General features: G+C 33.2%; 1 protein-coding gene across 1 annotated transcript; it reads right to left on the reverse strand.

Annotated features, from left to right (window-relative positions):
* Positions 1 to 647: 647 nt before the first annotated feature.
* Positions 648 to 17,157, reverse strand: LOC124941502. Its single transcript, XM_047481842.1, has 14 exons — positions 16,837 to 17,157; positions 15,996 to 16,077; positions 15,710 to 15,813; positions 15,414 to 15,540; positions 10,101 to 10,195; positions 5,501 to 5,624; positions 4,964 to 5,044; positions 4,174 to 4,272; positions 2,975 to 3,133; positions 2,662 to 2,719; positions 2,514 to 2,584; positions 2,362 to 2,406; positions 1,447 to 1,623; positions 648 to 1,351 (listed from the first exon to the last, which is right to left on the reverse strand). The coding sequence occupies exons 1-14, from the start codon at positions 16,872 to 16,874 to the stop codon at positions 995 to 997; spliced, it is 1,617 nt and encodes a 538-aa protein (XP_047337798.1). The 5' UTR covers positions 16,875 to 17,157; the 3' UTR covers positions 648 to 994.
* Between the last annotated feature and the right edge of the window lie 2,002 nt (positions 17,158 to 19,159).

Genomic DNA, 19,159 nt, shown 5'->3' on the forward strand with positions numbered 1-19,159 from the left:
TATGGTATCTTGATTAGGGATGAAATCTTATTGTTTTAATTATATACATACACTTTCATTAATATTTTCTGGAGTTATTTATCAACTGATTAGCAAAAATAATTTTTATTGTCGTTTAGAATATTTGGTAAAAAAAATTCGATATAGATTAATTGATTTGTTAACTTACTCTACTTTTTAATTCGTCGTTATGAAACTCAAACGAGTTTGTATTTAGATGTATCCTTACAAAAACAAAAAAAAAAAAAAAATTGTCTGTCTTAATATTCTTCATTTCAATTGTATTATTTATAAATTATTCAATAAAAATTATATGTTTATAAATAAAAATAATTATTATTATTATTGCCTGAACTAATTTGCATTCTTCAAAGTTATATGAACAGCCATTATTTTCCAAAAATAAAATATAGTAGATACACTAAACAATTTGAGTCACAAAATCAATCACATTAAAAATTAGTCAAGACAAAATCAAATTAAAAGTCCTTTTTTCTTTTTTTGTATAAAATATTTTCTAAATCATGATCTAAAATTCATAAATACTGTACTCTACTTTTGATTTCATTTTGTATAATATTTATTTTATAAATCTTGATTAGAAAATAAAATACATAATTTTTGGCAAGGATAACATTTTGTCAAAATCATAATCCAGATTAAAAAAAAGTGCAAACCAAATATACATAAACTTTGAATGAAGTTCAACAAATTTTCAACCCAATAATATTTGTCTACATATACTGTACATTTCCTTTTCTTCTTTTTTTCTCTAGTCAAACAAACTCCCCACCACACACATAGTAGAGTTCCCCATCTTTTGGTAAGTGATTTCTTTCCAAGAATCATCATATAATGTTTTCTTCCTCCAAAACAAACACAATATACAAATAAAGTGGAATAAATACCCATATGTATGCTGTTCTCTTTTCACTTTCTTTCTTTTCTCAAGTAAATGCTTCATGTTCCTTGTTTTACACTTCCAACCCAATTTTCACCTATTATTACCTCGAAAGAAACTAAGGTCCCATCGTTTCAGCAAACCATCTATCATATTGCTTGACGGGTTCCTTTCAACTGTCACAGTTGCTTTTGTAAAATCAATCGTTTCAACACCATTGGATGATGAGCTTACTGTGTTCACTGGAGGAGCACTTGGTGAAGGACCTGTAGAAACGATAATCTGATCATCGCCTGACTGGATGATTTTGTTAGCCGAATTATCTGGTTTTGAACTGGAAGGAGGAACTGAAGTGTCGACAGAATTAAGGTTCTCGAAATTTTCATCTTGCTTGGTATTCGAAGTTTTCTCCATGTCTTTTATTGATTCCATCACAGCTTCTCTGAACATCTGTTTTTTTTTTATCAGAAGAGCCAATGGTGAAAACTTAGACTTTCTGAATAAAGAATTGAGAAAGCAACCATTTTTATGTGCAACTAACTTACTCTTTCTTCTTCATCCGAGTTAGAAGGAAAGTGGGACAAGTTATCAAATGAGTACTCCAGGTAATCGTCATAGTCTATGGAGGCAGGCACTCGGGGTCCATTTGGTTGCCCATCAGAGAGTTCAAAACTAATCATGTTTGAAGACGATGGCATCTGCTTATCAGAAGAAGATCCTTCCTGAAACAAGGTATGAATTAAATAATTAAATTTCATTATTTTCCATAATTTCCTCCTCAATCCATAGCTATGAATGAAGTATGATATCTATAGTTAGTAGTGTCTACCCGTGTAATGGACATAGGTCTTGGGCCGCACTTAGCCCATTACAAGAAGAATTATAATTAGTTACATATTGTTAGCTTTATTATAAATAGAGAAAGTAGTTAGGGTAATTGCCATCAGATGTTCACTAATGCCTTGAATGGAATTTACCTGGTTTTTAAAAATTGCTATAAGAAGTTAAATGTTGAAAGACAAAACTATTTGCAAATGATAGGGACTTGGGAGATCATCTATAGGCAATATTACATGAACATAAGAAAAGTTCAGTTTCTAGTTTGACATCAATCATTGAACAAGCATCCATAAGCACTACACAAAGGCCTACACATAAACCAGACATCAGTTTTCCTTCATCATGATCAACCAGACTTGTTAGTTTTAAGGCATTATTGGTTTTGGTGGTGGTACTAAATGGTTTTAAGGCACTTATCAGTTACTCCTTCATCGTTATTAATATTTCCTCTTCTTAATTGTTTTGTGCATTTAGTTGAACTTATTGGTTTCGGAATGGAAGGAAAAGTATAACAAACTACAACAAGATGGGTGGGTAGCACTTAGCAGGAACATGTGGACCGTCTATTGTGAAATTCATTAACGAAGTCTAGGTATTTAGACTATGTATTCAAGGAATACCTCAGTTTCTGCTGGTTTATCTTGTGATGAGATATCTGATGGAACCTGCCAAATTTAAGAGCATATTCACATTAGAGCCTTAATTTTAAGTAAACCATTTAATGAGAATCAGAGCCCAAAAACAAAACACCACTTCACGAGAAATAACTAACCTCTATTCTACTCATCTGCCTCTTGGATCGAAGCTGCTCAATGGCATCTTCTGTGGTGCTAGAAGCGCGACCTATCGACAACAGATTGTCAATAAGAGAATTATCTGAAAGCCAATACAAACAATTTCGGTTTTTCTTCCATGTATACCTGTTGTAAAAAAGTCATCCTCTGTGTATCCCATCTCAGGTAAGGTACTCCATCTACCCTGAACATAGAAACTGACATTGTTATGCATTTCTTATCTTTCTCTTTCTTTGGCTTTCTTTAATAGATAGATAGCTCAATTAATTTGATTATATTTTGCGATAATCAGTTTGTTGGGTATCTTTCTTTCTTTTTTTTCTTTCTTGTTTTTTGTTAGTGCCACTAGCTTTTCATTTATTAAATTAAACTTCGGCATTTCCCAAAAATTAAAAGAAAATTGTTCAAAATGGCGGCATCTAGAGGTAGTACAGCCTACCCTGCTGAAGTAATCAGGTGTTGTGTCCAAAAAAGTTTCCCCAACTTCATCTTCGGGAGGTTGGAGAACATTGTGGAAAAAGATGTTTATAGAATCAAAATAGAACTGTGGACGAGGAGAATTGTGATCTCCTTCAAATTTGATAATATTCTTGTCCCCCTGCCAAAAATGAATCCACAAAAAAAACAAAATAAGATATAAATCATACAATCCAGAAAAGAGCTGCAAAGAACACGGTAAAAAATCCCTAAATCAAATTGTTGTGCGAGTTTATGGGTGTATTTTCAATTTTTTGGGACAAAATATTACCTTTAACATTAACACCTTTTCATGAAGAAATAATGATGATATATATAAAGCTATTCGGATGGGACCAGTAAGGACAAAATGAGCATTTGTATACCCTTTTCTTAACCACTTAACCAGTACAAACTGAAAGTCTATAGTTGAATAGTTGGTGTATACGCTTTTCTTACTTCCAAAATAATAGTTAAATAAAGGATCATGTTGATTTGGCAACAAAAATGAAAAGAACTTAGAAAATACAAATAGTCACCTATTTGAACAAGTGTAAACTTTAGCTATTTCCTCAATGATCCAAAAGTAATAATGAAAATTTACTTCCTTATAACAGAAATATAGCCAAATTTAATGGCCAGCAATGCGAGATAAATATATAACCAGTGGTAGGAGGAGTATGGTAATGAGTAAAGTAAGTTAATGGGTTACTGACTTATAAATAGTAGAGTAGGTATTATGATGAATTATGAATGAAAAAGTTTTGAATCAGGTTATCTTCTCTACAGGCTTAGGTCATTCTTCTTTTTAGTAGATCTCTAAGCTACTACTTTACATAACCAAGGGTGGTCAATAGTTTGATTCACATAACTTGAAACAAATCTAACTTTCCCTTTAAAAACCAGAATGAAAGGAACCTCTTCAGTTTCCATATAAATTAAACATTTTTATATCATTTATATGATCTAAACAAGAAATCACAAGGTAACATAACAAAATGTTTAAATAAAGGATAAAGATGAATGTATCTACTGATAGACCACAAAGACACCAAAATGTTTAAAATAAAGGGAATTATTGAATGTATCTACTGATAGACCACAACGACAAATAAATTCTTCTGAGAAGATGTGCACTAATAAGGTCACATTCTACAACTGAGTCACAGAAAAAGAATTTACCACATAAGCTTCATATATACGGTCTGCATGATGAGGCTGTATAAAATCATCATCCACTGCATGCCCGAATAGAACTGGAACAAAGCAGGACTTTGCCACCTAAACAGAAGAAATAACAATGACCATAGTAAGGAATAACAATTTTACAAGTACAGGAAATACCAGTAGAGTTTTGGACTTTCAGATCTTCATTGAACCAGCAAAACACTGTTATATATTTAGTTCAAGCTGCTAATAGAAATAAAATCCAGGTTCATAATTATTTGCTTTATTCCAGGTTCTGTCTTGCGGTTCGAGGAGGAGACGAGCGGCTTCTGGATGAAGGATCAACAAAAAGTTGGTTGTGTCTTGTGGCTGAGGGAAGAACCAACGGCTAGAGTTTTTGCTCTGACACCATGTTGTTTGACAAAGTTTGGAGACTGTAGGATATATTTTATTGATTAGAGAGATCCCTTTAATTAGGTTTAAGAATAATCCCCTTTGTTGATTTCTCTCTCCTTGGAATTGATGCAATTTTGCTTGCATTCAACATGTTGAGTGTTATCAGTATTTCCTTTTATTACACTCAATGTTTTTTAAATATCTGAATTTCTCATGTAAACCAAAACTCAACATCTCAATAATATTATCCCTCTCAAAATTTCTACATCCTTAAATACGGGATGAGATAACTACAGTGAGCAAAGTCTTCATAATGATCTCAAAGAACAAACTTTGATGACAATCATAACCTAAACAATAAAAATTAATTTAATCCATCATATGCTCAAAGTAGCAAAAAGTATCAAACCTTGATGGTATTAAGCTCACTGATGTCAAATTTTGCTTTCTTGAGAATAGCTCTTCGCATGTACTGGATGGCAAACTTCACCTGGAAATTAAGTTCTTATTCGAATTAAGTTCATTTAATAATTGTTCTAAAATTATTTAATTATTTAGATTCAACTTAAATTAAGCTAAAAAAAATTAGAGTAGAAATAATTTTACTTAAAATTCATTATTCACCTTTTAGCACTTATTTTCAGTGTCATCAAACACACCTAAAACTGTTCAAATTGGATATGTAAATTGCATATACATATGCTTCTGATTCTAATTTTGAATAAACCTCTCATATATGTCAAAGATACAATAGGAACACAAGTTCAAAAATAACTCCAAATGCAGTATCTTACTATTGTGTAAATAGAATTTACAAATCTAACATAAAAACAAAACAAAAAAACGAATCTGACATCAAATGGAAATAAAACTGTTTCGCACAGTAGCTTAAATGTGGTCACTCCTTAAGATAACAATATTTCTCCTATGAATATCTAATACTTACCGTGAATTTAGGAAGTCGAATTTTATACGTATCCACGAGTTCCATCATCAATTCAACCAAATCAGAAAATGGGCTATCGAGCACCATTCCAGCTATTGAAGGATCCTCAGCCCCATACATTAAGCTGGATAGCACAATTTAAAATTTCAGTGCAAATAAAGAAGAAGAAGAAGAAAGGCAAAGAAACAAATCAAACCCAAGTCAAATTTTCAAGGTTGGCCTTGCATCTACTAATTGAAAATATGGAAGAAACAGATTGGAAAGTTCCGGCATTAGGCAAACAAACCATGAAAAATAAATTAGGCAGTGGAAATGCCCTACATTAAGTTAGAAAGAGAGAAAAAATATGTTATATATTTGTTTAGAATACTAAATAATACACCATGTACAACAAGGTCCTCAATTTATGCTATGGAAATTGAAACAAATCTCATTCAGAGTCTTGTAGATAAGACAAGAACTTCTCCATGTTTCACAAACATGTAAAAATTGATAATTAAGTGAGTTGAGAAAAATCAGCAAATGTTGTATTATATTATTGTGTTGATTTATAATGTACATTTATCATATTATAGATCTACATTACCTTCCGTTTATAATTATAATAATTAAAATAAAGTAATATAAGTAACATATCCTCTTGATTAATAGATATTAGGGACCTGATTATGTATTTCATATATCTTGATTTCAATGAATCCGCGATTAGTCGCATTATTTATAAGATTAGTTAACTTAATTCTTCACTCCACTCAAGTTAGGTAATAAACGGTGAATGCCCACTTGCCTCTTGTTTCGTCAAAGTTTGGTTTCAGGAGAGTTTTGGTGAGAATATCTGCAATTTGATTACAAGATTGACACATTCTCTGAGATGAAATGCCCGTCAATCTTAATGTGCATATTTCTGTCATGTCATGGTGGACTGAATTCTTAACATAATCAATGCGGCATGATAAGCTTCTCAATGATTATTCTCAGTTCTGACATAACACATCGTATCCAGATTCTTTCGCATATTCCTAGTACGAGAGCCCTATATTCGGCTTCAACGCAACTTCTTGCAACAACAAATTGTTTCTTGCTTCTCCAAGTGACAAGATTTCTCATACGAATATACAATAGCCAGGAGTAGATTGTTTGTCGATGATAAAAAATCAATCAAAATTTAGTTCTAACATCATTCGTTTAAAGAGAAACCATTGCCTCAAGTACTTTTAAGATAACTCAAAATTCTGAATATTGCATTAATATGATCTTCAGATAGGCAATTTATATATTAACTAACCACGCTAACCACAAATTTGATATTTGGTCGTGTGTGAGACAAAAAGAAGTCATCCTACAAAACGTTAGTTATCTTCTCTTGTTTGTAAGAGTATGATCCATGTTTCGAGTTGGTATATGGGGTCCAATGGGGTGTCAGCAGGTTCACAACTCTTAACAAATTCAATGTATATTTTCGTTGTGATAAAGATATTCCTTGTTTGGATCAAGCTACTTGCATGACGAGAAATAATTTTAGAGGAAGGAGATCCTCATTATTAAAATCGTTCGTAATGAGCTTTTTAAATCTTGCAATTTCAATTTTATCGTTGCCGTTGATGATGATGTCATCAACATATACAATTAGAATAGTGAGCTTCTTTTCCTGTGATGTTTTCACAAGCATGGTGTGATCACGGATGAGGTCAACTTTTTGCTCTCCGAGATTGCTTGAGCCCGTATAGAGATTTGTGAAGTCGACATACTTCACTAGGTTGAGCATCAATTTCCGGTGGTATTTCCATATATGCTTACTTCAAAATAAAATATTGAGATCTTCATTAAGGATATATATCAAGTTGATGAAGTGGTCTATTGAGGGCCAAAGATAAAAGAATTTTGATGATGTTCAACTTTGCAACATGGGCAAATGTTACATGATAATCAATCCTATAAGATTGGGATAAACCTTAGCAACAAGACGAGCTTTGAATTTTTCAACAGTTTCATATGCTTTGCTTTTGACTTTGAAGATCCACTTGCATTCGATAACATTTTATTTTTGGGAAGTTTGCACATGAACCACGTGCGATTTTTCATAAGAATCTAATTTCTTTATTTGGGGTGTTTAAGAGCCTCATGAAAATAATTTGGTACATGTACTTTACCAAAATCAATGATACATGCACAATAATTTTCTGACAGACCTTTGTATGAAACCATATTAGATATAGGATGCATGGTGCATGATCTAACTCCTTTCCTCAAAGTTATTTGGAGATGTCAAGAATAACATCCAAAGGAAATTTCGGTTGAACTCGGATCTGGTTAAAATTCATAGCAGGTGATGAATGTGTTATTCGTCATGTAAATACGAAGTTCATTTTCAACCGATGAAGGCATTGATGGTGATTGAAAAGAGATGAATGAAGCTTGAGAAGGCTAAGTTGAGGAATGATGTGAGGTTCAGTATTAATGCCTTGATATTGATAATCATTCAAATTGATAATCATTCAAATTTTCTCTTTGAATATTATGGTAGAATGGTTGATTGTGGCAGATCTAGGGTTTATAGAGAAATTATACGAGAAACAAGAGAATATAGATAAGAATTGAATAATCTGATGGAGATATTAGAAACCGTCAATCTTTCAACATTAGAGATATGATATCATAAACCCTAACTATTCTTCGATTTATAATAAAACTATAATAACAATGGGCACCCATTACATTAAGCCTATCCACCTCCATATCCATCACATTACTCCTCCCATCAAGAGACCTCGAAGAAGTGGAATAGCATCAAAGTAGTCTACCAAGTCTAACTCCCCATTTGTTCCATTTAAAAATCTCAAGTGTCAACCATGAAGTGTTAATATCATCACCAAATATTAGTCAGACTATTCAATCTATTTGAAGGGTCAATCTGAAAATGAACTCAAAATGTTACTGGTCCATCAGAGATTTATCACGCTTCCGCAGCCCGCGATGTTTCCTCTTCTTATTTCATTTTTTATTTATGTCAGCCCCACTCTTTGCATCCCATACCAATAAGTAAGCCCAATATTTTAGTGGACGGTATAAGAAGACAAAAATCTATTTCTTACATTTCATCAGCCACTCCACCAATCTTTGATCCAAGCTTCTAAGAGGCATAAGAGTTTTGGCGCTAATTTCTTTTAAATTGAACAGTCTGAAATGAAAATTTTCGTCCATTTCAAGTAAGCAGCTCCTTCTCTCTCTTCAACTAAATAAAAATATAACTCTCTTATACTTTTTCTTTATTTATTCTTGCTTGAGTCTTTTGCCATGTTTCTTCTCTTTCTTGCAACTTATAGCTTTAATTATTGAAATAAAGCCGCAAAAAACTAACTTTGTTGGCCAAGGTTACTTTGTCACTCTTTTCGGGTAATAAAGTATCTGGAACATAAGGATGGCATAGCACAACATATAACTTTCAATCTATTGGATGAAGATAATAGATCCAATAAATAGACAATTATTCTCATTTGATATAAATATTTTATTTATAATATTATTAAACTGAAACTTGTTTTGATGTTGATCTTCTATTAATATCAATTTCATCTTGCGATGATGCTAAATTTGGAAGACATTCATACGGATATGATAGATTCTTCAATGACTTGTAACACTTGAGTCGAATAATAGGGTTTGGAAGACATTCATACGGATATGATAGATTCTTCAATGACTTTTGTAACACTTGAGTCGGATAATAGGGTTTGGAGGGAGTTCTCATTTTATATGCTTCCTCCTCCATCCCCTTCACACCAAATACCGAATAGGTTACAAAAGTCTTTTATTCAAGAGACATGGCTCTAACCATCCATACATTGAAGTATTTTTCTACCTTGCTCAATACCATCATTTCTTTCCATATCGGAAACAACAAAATTGTTTGATTATCATCCCTTAAATAAACCTTTTTCTGAAGATATTGTAATGTTGAAAAACTTTGAAATTCAAATAATAATTTTCAACATCTCGCGATTTTGCCAATATAGATTGATTTGATTACAGCATACACTACAAATAGTTTACTTCCAAAAAGGGAAGTGCAATGGATCGGATGAATATTTTCTACTTGGCTAAATCTACCTTCTACTATTCTTGATTTCAATTTAGCAGAACTTAGATTTAGTGTTTTGGACAATGAAAATATTTAGAAGATTTAATCTTTTACAGGATATGCATTACCTTTTATTTTAATGTAGGAAGCTACAATAACAAGTGGCAAGAGTCCGATCTAAGAGACTATTGGTCTCGGATTTAATTCTCACTACGAACATTTTAAGTTGAAGTAGGGTACATGACTATGGGATCGTGCTAACTTTCTAAATAAAATAAAAGTAGTACTTTAATTATTCAGATTTGGAATAAGTTATTAATTAACCACAGCTTCATAACAGTTAGCTCCCAACATAATTAAATAACTAGTATAGTAACAGCATCCAAAGAATATAACGACAGAAAACTAAATTAACGGTGTTTAGGACCTGAAAATGAAATCAATCTTAGGCTAACAAAAGTTACCTATGAGTTCAGTACTTCTAATGGAAAAACAGTAATACAGAAAGAGCACGAAAAAGACCTGGTCACTGCACCCATTGAGCGGCCCCACAAACCGATGAGAGAAACATTCCCATCTGCCCTCAAGAACTCAACCACTGAAGTGAGATCATCCTTCTGTAAGAGTAGCAGGATAGAACATGTTATCTTAGGAGCAAAAGGTGTCCATCATGAAGAAGACTTCAAAAATAAATAAAAATATAGCTATAGCTATATGTTGAAACATATATAGAAATCCCAATATTTACAGGAAAGTCTGCAGGTGAAACATGTAGGAGGAAGACAAAAAACAAAACAAAAAATGTACTTAGTAAAAAATAAAAAACAACAGGATGATTAATTAATACTCCATAGTTTATGGAAAAAACAAGTTACAGGAAGATCCGGAGCAGTACAAGAAGGATGGAGCTTTGATACTCCTTTAAACACAAAAAACATCAAGAAGGCTAAGGTTGCATATAAACTAGAATGACAATAGAAGAGACACAATAAGGATATAAGTTTATTGTACTGTATATTTATTATAACATATTATTTCAAAGTGACTATGGCACAATGATGATAATTATGAGTATTTGAAAAGGTATATGGAATAGTAATGCCAGATTCCCAGATCTCATCATAGTCTTTTTTTACTATACATGGAAATAATACTCTAGGCAAGTCCCATAAGTTAACTTGTTTCACTCTTATCAATGGTGTTCTTTACTTTTGAATGCATTTTTATGGATGTTTATCCTATCAAAAATATAAGAATAATATCCCTCAATCGCTCCCCTTTCTCAAATTCTTGAGGGTATCAGAGCAGTATTAATATTGTTCTTAGAGAAAAATTACAGGACATTCATTGCCTCAGCTAATGGAGAGAGCAGCCATTGGCCGAAGGTTCCAATAGTTTCATCTCCACAAATACAAATCCTTCTAACCTATTTCTTTTTAATTGTATTTTTAGCTATTGAAATCAATTAGACCCTTCATTCTTTTCATCTTCAGCCACTGCTATTGCTCTCTCTCCTCCAAGGCCAATCACTTCAGGTGAGACTTCGTTGGAAAAGAAATAGTCAGCAAACTTCATGTTTCAGTTAGTGACACTACGGAGCGAATTTCCAACCCTAGCTGAAGCAAAAATTCCACGTCGATACAGCCGGATTTGCTAGAGGGAGCATTCGCTAAGGTCCATCACTGTCGTCAATGGAGCGCCAAAGCTTCACATTGCCGTAATGGAAATCGTGAGGCCTCATCTTAGTTACATTTTTCCTTTCACAATAAGGTTTTGTGTAACTTAATAATTATGTATTTGTACTTGGTTTGTTTGAATTTAGGGTTTATTTTTTAGTTAAAAGGAAATATTGCACATTTTGGTCATCTCTCAAATGGATTGGGAGATCTTACTTGAGGTAGGATACCTCGAAGGTCGATCACTTCAGGTGAGACTCCGTCTAATAAGAAATAGTTAGCAAGCTTCATATTTCAGTCAGCGACATTACGGCTCGAATTTCCAACTCTAGCTAAAAGAAAATAATGCACCTCTCAAATGGGATTTGAATTGAATCAACTCCTTTTGGGCCTCCTTGTTTGGCCAGAAATCTATCCCCTAGATTGAGGGAAGTGTGTCATGAGTTATTATTCCACAAGGCCACAAGCCACTTTATGTAATAGTCAGGTCCACTAAGATATGAAAGTGAGGTATATATAAAGAGTAGAGAATTAGGGATATGTTATGTTGAAATTGTAGCTGAAAAGAAAAATCTTATCTCATCTATATTTTATATTTGTCTATGGAGATTTCCAAGCTTCTCATCTAAGGGCTTAGGTCATTCTTTGTCATCTCCTCTTGAATTCTTTTATCTCATCCCCTTCTAGTTGTTACAAAGTGTGGAAGTAACAATCAAGACAAGTCCCACCAGGTTAACTCTTGTCAAGTACAAGTTAGTTTGTGTTAGTCTAATCAATGTCGTTCTTTACTTTTACATGTATTTATATATTCAAGAGTATTTCACCTAGCATCTCTGTAACATTCAATTGAATTACAAAATTCGGGTAATACAGTAGATTAGATTACAATTGAAGCCCTAGGAAAGAAACTGGAAGACTCAAGAAAAGATAAATAATTCACTGAGTCTACATTTGGTTGGAAGTATAATCATGTAGATATAGGATAATAATATGTACAGTAAAGTTAATGAGTTGTTTGGTTACAAAATTTTATATCTACGGTATTTATAATAAGGATAAATTATACCTCAAATGCTGTATAAAATTATCACGGATAGGAGTAGGCATAAATCTTACTAATTTTTACTTTCCATATTTAACCTTAGATATAAATTCATTTTCACAATAAACTCTCCCATTTTCATCTTTCATTTTATCTCTCTTCAACCTCTATCCGTTTCTTCTTCTTCAACCTAAGCCTAATGTGCAAATCTAAGAACGAAGAAGAGGCGGTGGTGTTGATTGTCTTCATCTTCAACCTAATCAAACTAAGCTTTGAAGGAATGCGGATATTACACTACTGAGTATGCTGAATGTGCTTCAGGAAGGACACTATCGGTTGTTTGGAAATGTCGGAAACAAGCTAAAGAATTAAATGAATGCCTTCATCAGTTGTAAGTTTCATGTCTCATTGATGAGCTCTGAATATGAAACTATATTGAAGTTCAGAAAACTAGATCTAGATAGAAAACCGTCTGAATGTGTGTCTCACTATGTTTGGTTTCCAAACTTGATCTCAACTGATCCACATATAAAGAGATACAAATAAAATTTAAGTTTCCAAACATGCTTGGTTTTATCGCAATGAAGGCTTTCCCTACAATTTTATAACTGATATATGGAAATACTTTACTTTGTTGAAACTGTTTGGATGGTTTGATTTGGTTTCAGCACAAATGACACTGTCCTCGAAGATAGGGTTTAGGGTTTTCCACCGACTAGGCAGTTAATTGGGTTTGTCTTATAACTAGCCCAATTATCAGTTGTTTACGGCTAGTGGAGTGGCGGATGGTTCTTGTCTGGCGCGAGGCCTTCATCAACGCATCAAGTGGTCCCTGAAATTCGGCGGGTTGCGGAGATGGTGTGGTTCGAGATCTTTTGTTGGTTTCTAGTCAAGTGGCTTTCCGTTGAGGACTCAACACTTTTCCATTATGTGTCGGCTTTGCGACAGTGGTCGCACCATGAACGAGTGCGGCGGGTACAATTTCGTTTTCATCATGGGTACTATTTGGTCGTTGCCAGAAGCGATTAGTTGCAAGTGTCATTGGTTCAATGGGAGACATCAGAATACCATTTCCAATTACTTTCAGATTGTATTCCTCCCGTCGTATTTCTGAGAAGGGCTCAGGGATAGTGGGCGGCGACTTCTGGCTAGGAATCGAGAGTGACTCAATGAGGGGTTCAATTCAAATAGGAATTTGAAGGTCCTCCGTTTTACCAGGATTTTTCGGTATGCTTAAGCATCGTCTTTGTTCCACGTTGTTCCATCAAAGATATCAACTTGCTGCCAAAGTCAGTTTTCCTTATCTTATGGATGATTTGTTCTATCTCAAATAGTTTCAAGGTGTTGTCAACTTGTGCATAAGTTTCCTTGATTTCATCCCAAATAGCCTTTGCGCTCTCATGGAGTATGAAGTGCTCGCCTATTTTGGGAGACATGGAGTTAGTTCAACAGCCATGGCATAAAACAAGGTTGTTTTCTAACTTTCAGTCTTTGAACTTCGGATCAGCTCCTGGGTGGAGCCAAATATTCGTTGTTATGTAGTTATTCCTTTCCCGCTCACAAAGACTCGGACTGAGTTTGACCACTGGAGATAATTCATCCCAGTGAATTTGTATCCAGTCTCCATTAGTTTGTGTGGTAGAAGAACAAGAGACGGTGACAGAAGTTTGGTCAGATTGTAACTCTGATACCATGAAGTTTTGAGAAAGAAATTGAGAACAGACCTATCCAGATCTGATAATTGTGTTGAATGTTTTTGTTTAATGTAGCCGACTATTTACATTAAAGGAAAATAGTAATTACAATGAATCGAATCAAATTAGTTATAATTTACTGAATAATTGTTTTGATACAGGTAACCTTCCTTTTATTATTGAATGTTTGACTTTGGAGGATATGATTTTCAAACATTCAATATGGAGTAGATGACTCTTTACACATCATGTCTAATGCAATGTCTAACTTGAAGAACCTTTGTCCATGTCAGGAAGTTTAACTAAATATTCGACTAGATTGAATAATATACTGCAATCATTGTTAATAGATAATCAACACAATTACACAGAACAAAAGGTGCATTGATGAAAATTTAGCCCAGTTGAAAACAATACCTTTTTAATAAATAAAAAAAGAGTTGTATCTGGTTATAAGTTGAAAACTACCATGTCAAAACTTTAGCTCAATTAAACTCCATTTGGCAAAGGATTGACTTTGGGGGGGTGGGGGTGGGAGCTTCTAAAGGTGTAGCTGGATCCTATCCTTCCTACCTACCTCATTACTATCTGGAGGAAATAATCTGAGGGGTATACCTGTGGTATTACTCATTTGGAAGGAAGAAGTAATCATCCATCGAGACTCGAGAGCTCAAGGGCCGCCTTTTCGTTCATTACAATTTATCATGATTGGATCAACCAGGCTCTCACGTATGTCAAAAGGATGTGTGAGCAGGTGTGGTAGACAGGAAGGAGGCTAAAACACTTGTTTGACATAACTTCTCATACCAGACCAACCCACTAAAATGCAAATTAGGGATCATAGAAATCAGTTACTTCAAATGTAGCATAACCAAATACCATACTCTAATCCATTGGGGAATGGGCTGTTCTTGAACGGATACAATATCAGTCCAATCCTAGGATGTCAAACAATTCAAGTTTTGTTATTGGATCCAAATTCCAAATCAGCCCCAAACTCTCTTTTGTGTTCTTTAGAGATAAGGTTTTTTTTTTCTAAAGGAGGATAGCACATCATCTCACCACCATAACCCTTTTTTATTTCAATCTCATTGAGACATGAAGACAATTTTTATTTCCCAAATGCAGAAACAATTTTTGAGACATGAAGACTAGATGCCTCTATCATGCACAATGGGCCTATCTGTATTAGTGAAGATAAGTTTCTTGTAAACAGTAGCAGCTACATGATGTTGACAGATGTGAGAACTTTCAATCAAAGCATAATGAGATATAGAGTCACGTTATAGTCATATAGCCACAGATTTTAAATTTGATTTATATACAATACTGAACAAGCTTAAAAATGCAGACACCAAGAACATAATAGTGCTCACAGAAAAAAGATAAATCTATCTCTAGGTTGATAAAGTGTAAGTACTACCTCGTTCCAACCTAAAGTCACATGCTCTCCTCCAGACAATCCAGAACCAGAGAAGTCAAGGGTGAAAACAGAAATGTTAGAAGGCAGCAAAATTATAGCAGCTTCACTGGCATCAGCCCTGCACCCACTGTATCAGAATGTAGAACATTTTTTTAGTGCAAGTATAAATAGTTTGTGGGCACATGCATTTTGTATTCTTAAAAGATATGGAAATAATTCAAAATCTGTCAGTTTAATGTTAGTATAACAGGTTTAGATGATGTACAGGTTTGTAACAGAGAATACAATTTACTAACCTGTTTCCATGGCAGTAAATAACGCAAGGCAATGGCTTTCCCTCTGGACGAACAACAGGCATATAATGGCTACATTGAAGAATATCTCCTCTACTATTTTTAACCTTCACATTTTCAAGTTCAGTAAAGAATAAGAAATAGAATCAGTACAAAAGAAATTCCCAAGTCCATTTCTGTAAAATAATAGTCAAAAGAAAAATTATTTGTCTAGAAAAATTTTAACATGAGATAAAGCTTCAAGAATTCCTGAGATGAGGAAAACATCGTTTGCCAGAATATATCTTACCTCTATATCTTTTCTCTGAAACCATTTGCCTTTGAGCATGAACTCTTGATCCAGCAAATCATTTTTTGGGTCGTACTCAGCTCTAGAAAACAAAAGATATCAATAATCTCTCCATCAGCTGATATATTACACATGGTAATTACAAGTGAAATCCTTGGTTGGACTGGAAAATTAGATTTGGATTTTATTTTATTTTCAACTTACATGTGTTAAAGTTTCTTTTTCACATGTTGTAAAGTGAAAATGATTGTATGTGGTCATAGAAACGATCCTAAAAGAGAACGTTACAGCACGATTTACAGGCTATCAAGTTATAGTGTAGGGGGGTCTGAAATAGAAATTGCTGCTCAATCTATTGATTAACATTAGCTACTTGAACACTAAATTTCTACAACAAAATGATCATATGGGCGTGCAAATTGTATTACCAATTTAATCACACCTAACTATCATGCAATCATTTCTGCACTAATATTAGGTCTTTGCACTAGAACCACATAAAGCCAGCAGGCAGAGCCTTGTACGATTAATTTGGTTATAAGACTAAACCTCCTCCTCCTCCTCCAACAAATCTAACATCAGAAAAGACTGCGCAGAAAGATATCAACCATGAAACAATTTATCATAGCAAAAATGGGGAAGCAAGACAAGACCCTCGAGACTATAAAAAGCAGAGAGGTTATCAAATCTTAAAAAATTGAATCAGTAAGATGGGCCCTAGTCTTTCGAAAGTTCAACTAAAATTGGGTAGCCTCGACACATGACAGACATAAAAGTGTGAATTAGGTATGCAAGTGACAGAAAAATAACGAGGAAGAGAGTTGAAATTCGGTAATTTCACCTGGGCGGTCGGATGATGAAGTTGATGAGTGGTTCCATAAAAGGATGAGATGAGGAAGACCCTTAAGTTTTCTTGCAAAGAAACTGTGAGAACCTCGTCTAGATTTGTCCGGCGAGGTGAGTTAGAGAGGCGAAGAGATTTCTATATTTGTGGGAAATGGAAAAAAAAAAAACAAGAACTGGGGAAACGAAACGAAACAAAGCAAAGCAGCTCGGTGGGAGAGAATCAGATCAAACAAAACTGACAGAAGAGGGGAAGAGAGAGAATGGAAAAGAAAGGGCTTTGAGTTTTCAGGTGCAGCCGTTTCCCGATCTCCATTTCAATCGATTGTAACGTTGGCTTCCATATGCATTTGACACGTGAGAAAAGTTTACTTATTTCAAATTCATCTTTACTCTCCCCTCTCTATCATTGGAAAATTTGAGAAAAAGCCCCTAAAAAAGTCTTAAATGCGGAAAGTGCAGCGCTTAAAAAAAATGTGCGCTTAAAAAAAATGTGCTGGTAATCTTTTTTACTGTTTTTGGACGATTTTGTCCATGTCGAAAGTTGCGTGATCCAATCGAAATTGCGAGATGAATTTTTTTTATTTTATTCTTTTCGTCTCGCGATTGCGTGACGCAACTAAGGCATTTTCTTCAAAAAAAAATTATAATTAAATTATTTTTAAAATAAAAAAATAAAAAATTGCGTCACGCAACCTCAGGTTGTTTGGACATTTTTGTCCAAAAATAAAATAAAAGTGTCGCAGCGCATTAAAAATAATGCGCTGACACTTTCCGCATTTAATGTCTTTTTAAGGTTATTTCCTCAAATTTCCTTTCTCTTTTGTTTAAGCCAGACTTAAATTTTATTTAATAAACACAATTTTATAAAAAAGAAAATTAATTTTTTTTTATTATTATTATAAAGTAAAATAAGTAGCTACTTTTGTTTTCACTTTTTCTTTTTTTATATAATATTAATCATGGTTGGTGACAGTCCTCGGATATTCTGTGGCCAAATCCCTGGGCTTGTATCATTTCTATTTTAATTTTACTCTCCATAACTCATATATTACATCTCTCATCTTATCATCCATCTAATCACTATATTTTATTAACAAAAATATATATTTATCCTTTATTTGATATTTTTAATAATTATTTACTATAATTTATTAAAGATATATTTAATTTTTTTTCTCTTAATTTAATTTAATAAGGACATGTTTGTATGATTACAAAAATTTTACATAATATAAATAATTTTATAATTTTAGCAATATAATAATAAATATTAAACACTCAATATTTATACATTAGATAATTTTAGTAATATAATAATAAAATATTAAACACTCAAATATTTATACATTAAATAATTTTATAATTTTAGCATTATAATATTAAATATTAAATTCTCGAATATTTATGCATAAATTATTAAAAGCACTATCTCGCCTAATATTATCTTACTATATACATTGATAATTTTTTCTAAAAAGTTCATCTCGATAAAAATCCATTTTATTAAGTAGCAAAATATTATGGAGTAATATATTATCTATCTCTCTTGCCACCCTAAGACGTCTAGGATTCTCATACATCGTGGCTTGTATATTATTTTTGAACAAAATTATGTAAGTCTGTAGTTGCCTAAACTATCCGAAATAGCTTCTTAAAATTGAATCCACGTAATGATCATTCATTTGATATAATGCGCCACTTATTTTTATATATCACGAACGTCCTCTCTATTGGTGATCGATGCGAAGAGTGTTGCATGTTGAACAACTATTTTCTCATAGATAGAAGAGGTTGACCTTTAAAATGACGGGGATGATAATTTATTCGAGTATAAGGTTCTAAATACCCTATTTTGTTGAATTTCCCCAAATCTACAAGATAATATTTTCCTGTAACAAAAATTATAGTATTAGTGTTCATATATATGTTTCTTAATCACTAATGTATATGTATTATAATCATACCCGGAAGTGGATGCGGAAAACGATATTTAGGAGTATATCGTGCAATGTCAAACGTAGTTGAGTCATGCATTGATCCTTCTACACTAAACACAAAAAAAGGTAAACAAGAGATCATGGACATTGGTTGTTGTGTGTTCAGATCGTCCACACCAACAATACGAATGTTCCGCTTCCGGATAGACTTGTACATGAGTATTGTCTTTAACACAAATGCAATCATATACAAATAAGGACATAAATTACTTACTTTTTGTCAAGAAATAGTTCTATAAAACATAAAAAAAATAAGAACTTCATCTTGAATATTTGTCTTAAAGGTGTTGTTGTAAACTTTTGATGCACAATATTTTGATC

This window comes from Impatiens glandulifera, chromosome 6 (genome assembly GCF_907164915.1).
Source record: "Impatiens glandulifera chromosome 6, dImpGla2.1, whole genome shotgun sequence".
In the NCBI taxonomy this organism is placed as follows: Eukaryota; Viridiplantae; Streptophyta; class Magnoliopsida; order Ericales; family Balsaminaceae; genus Impatiens; species Impatiens glandulifera.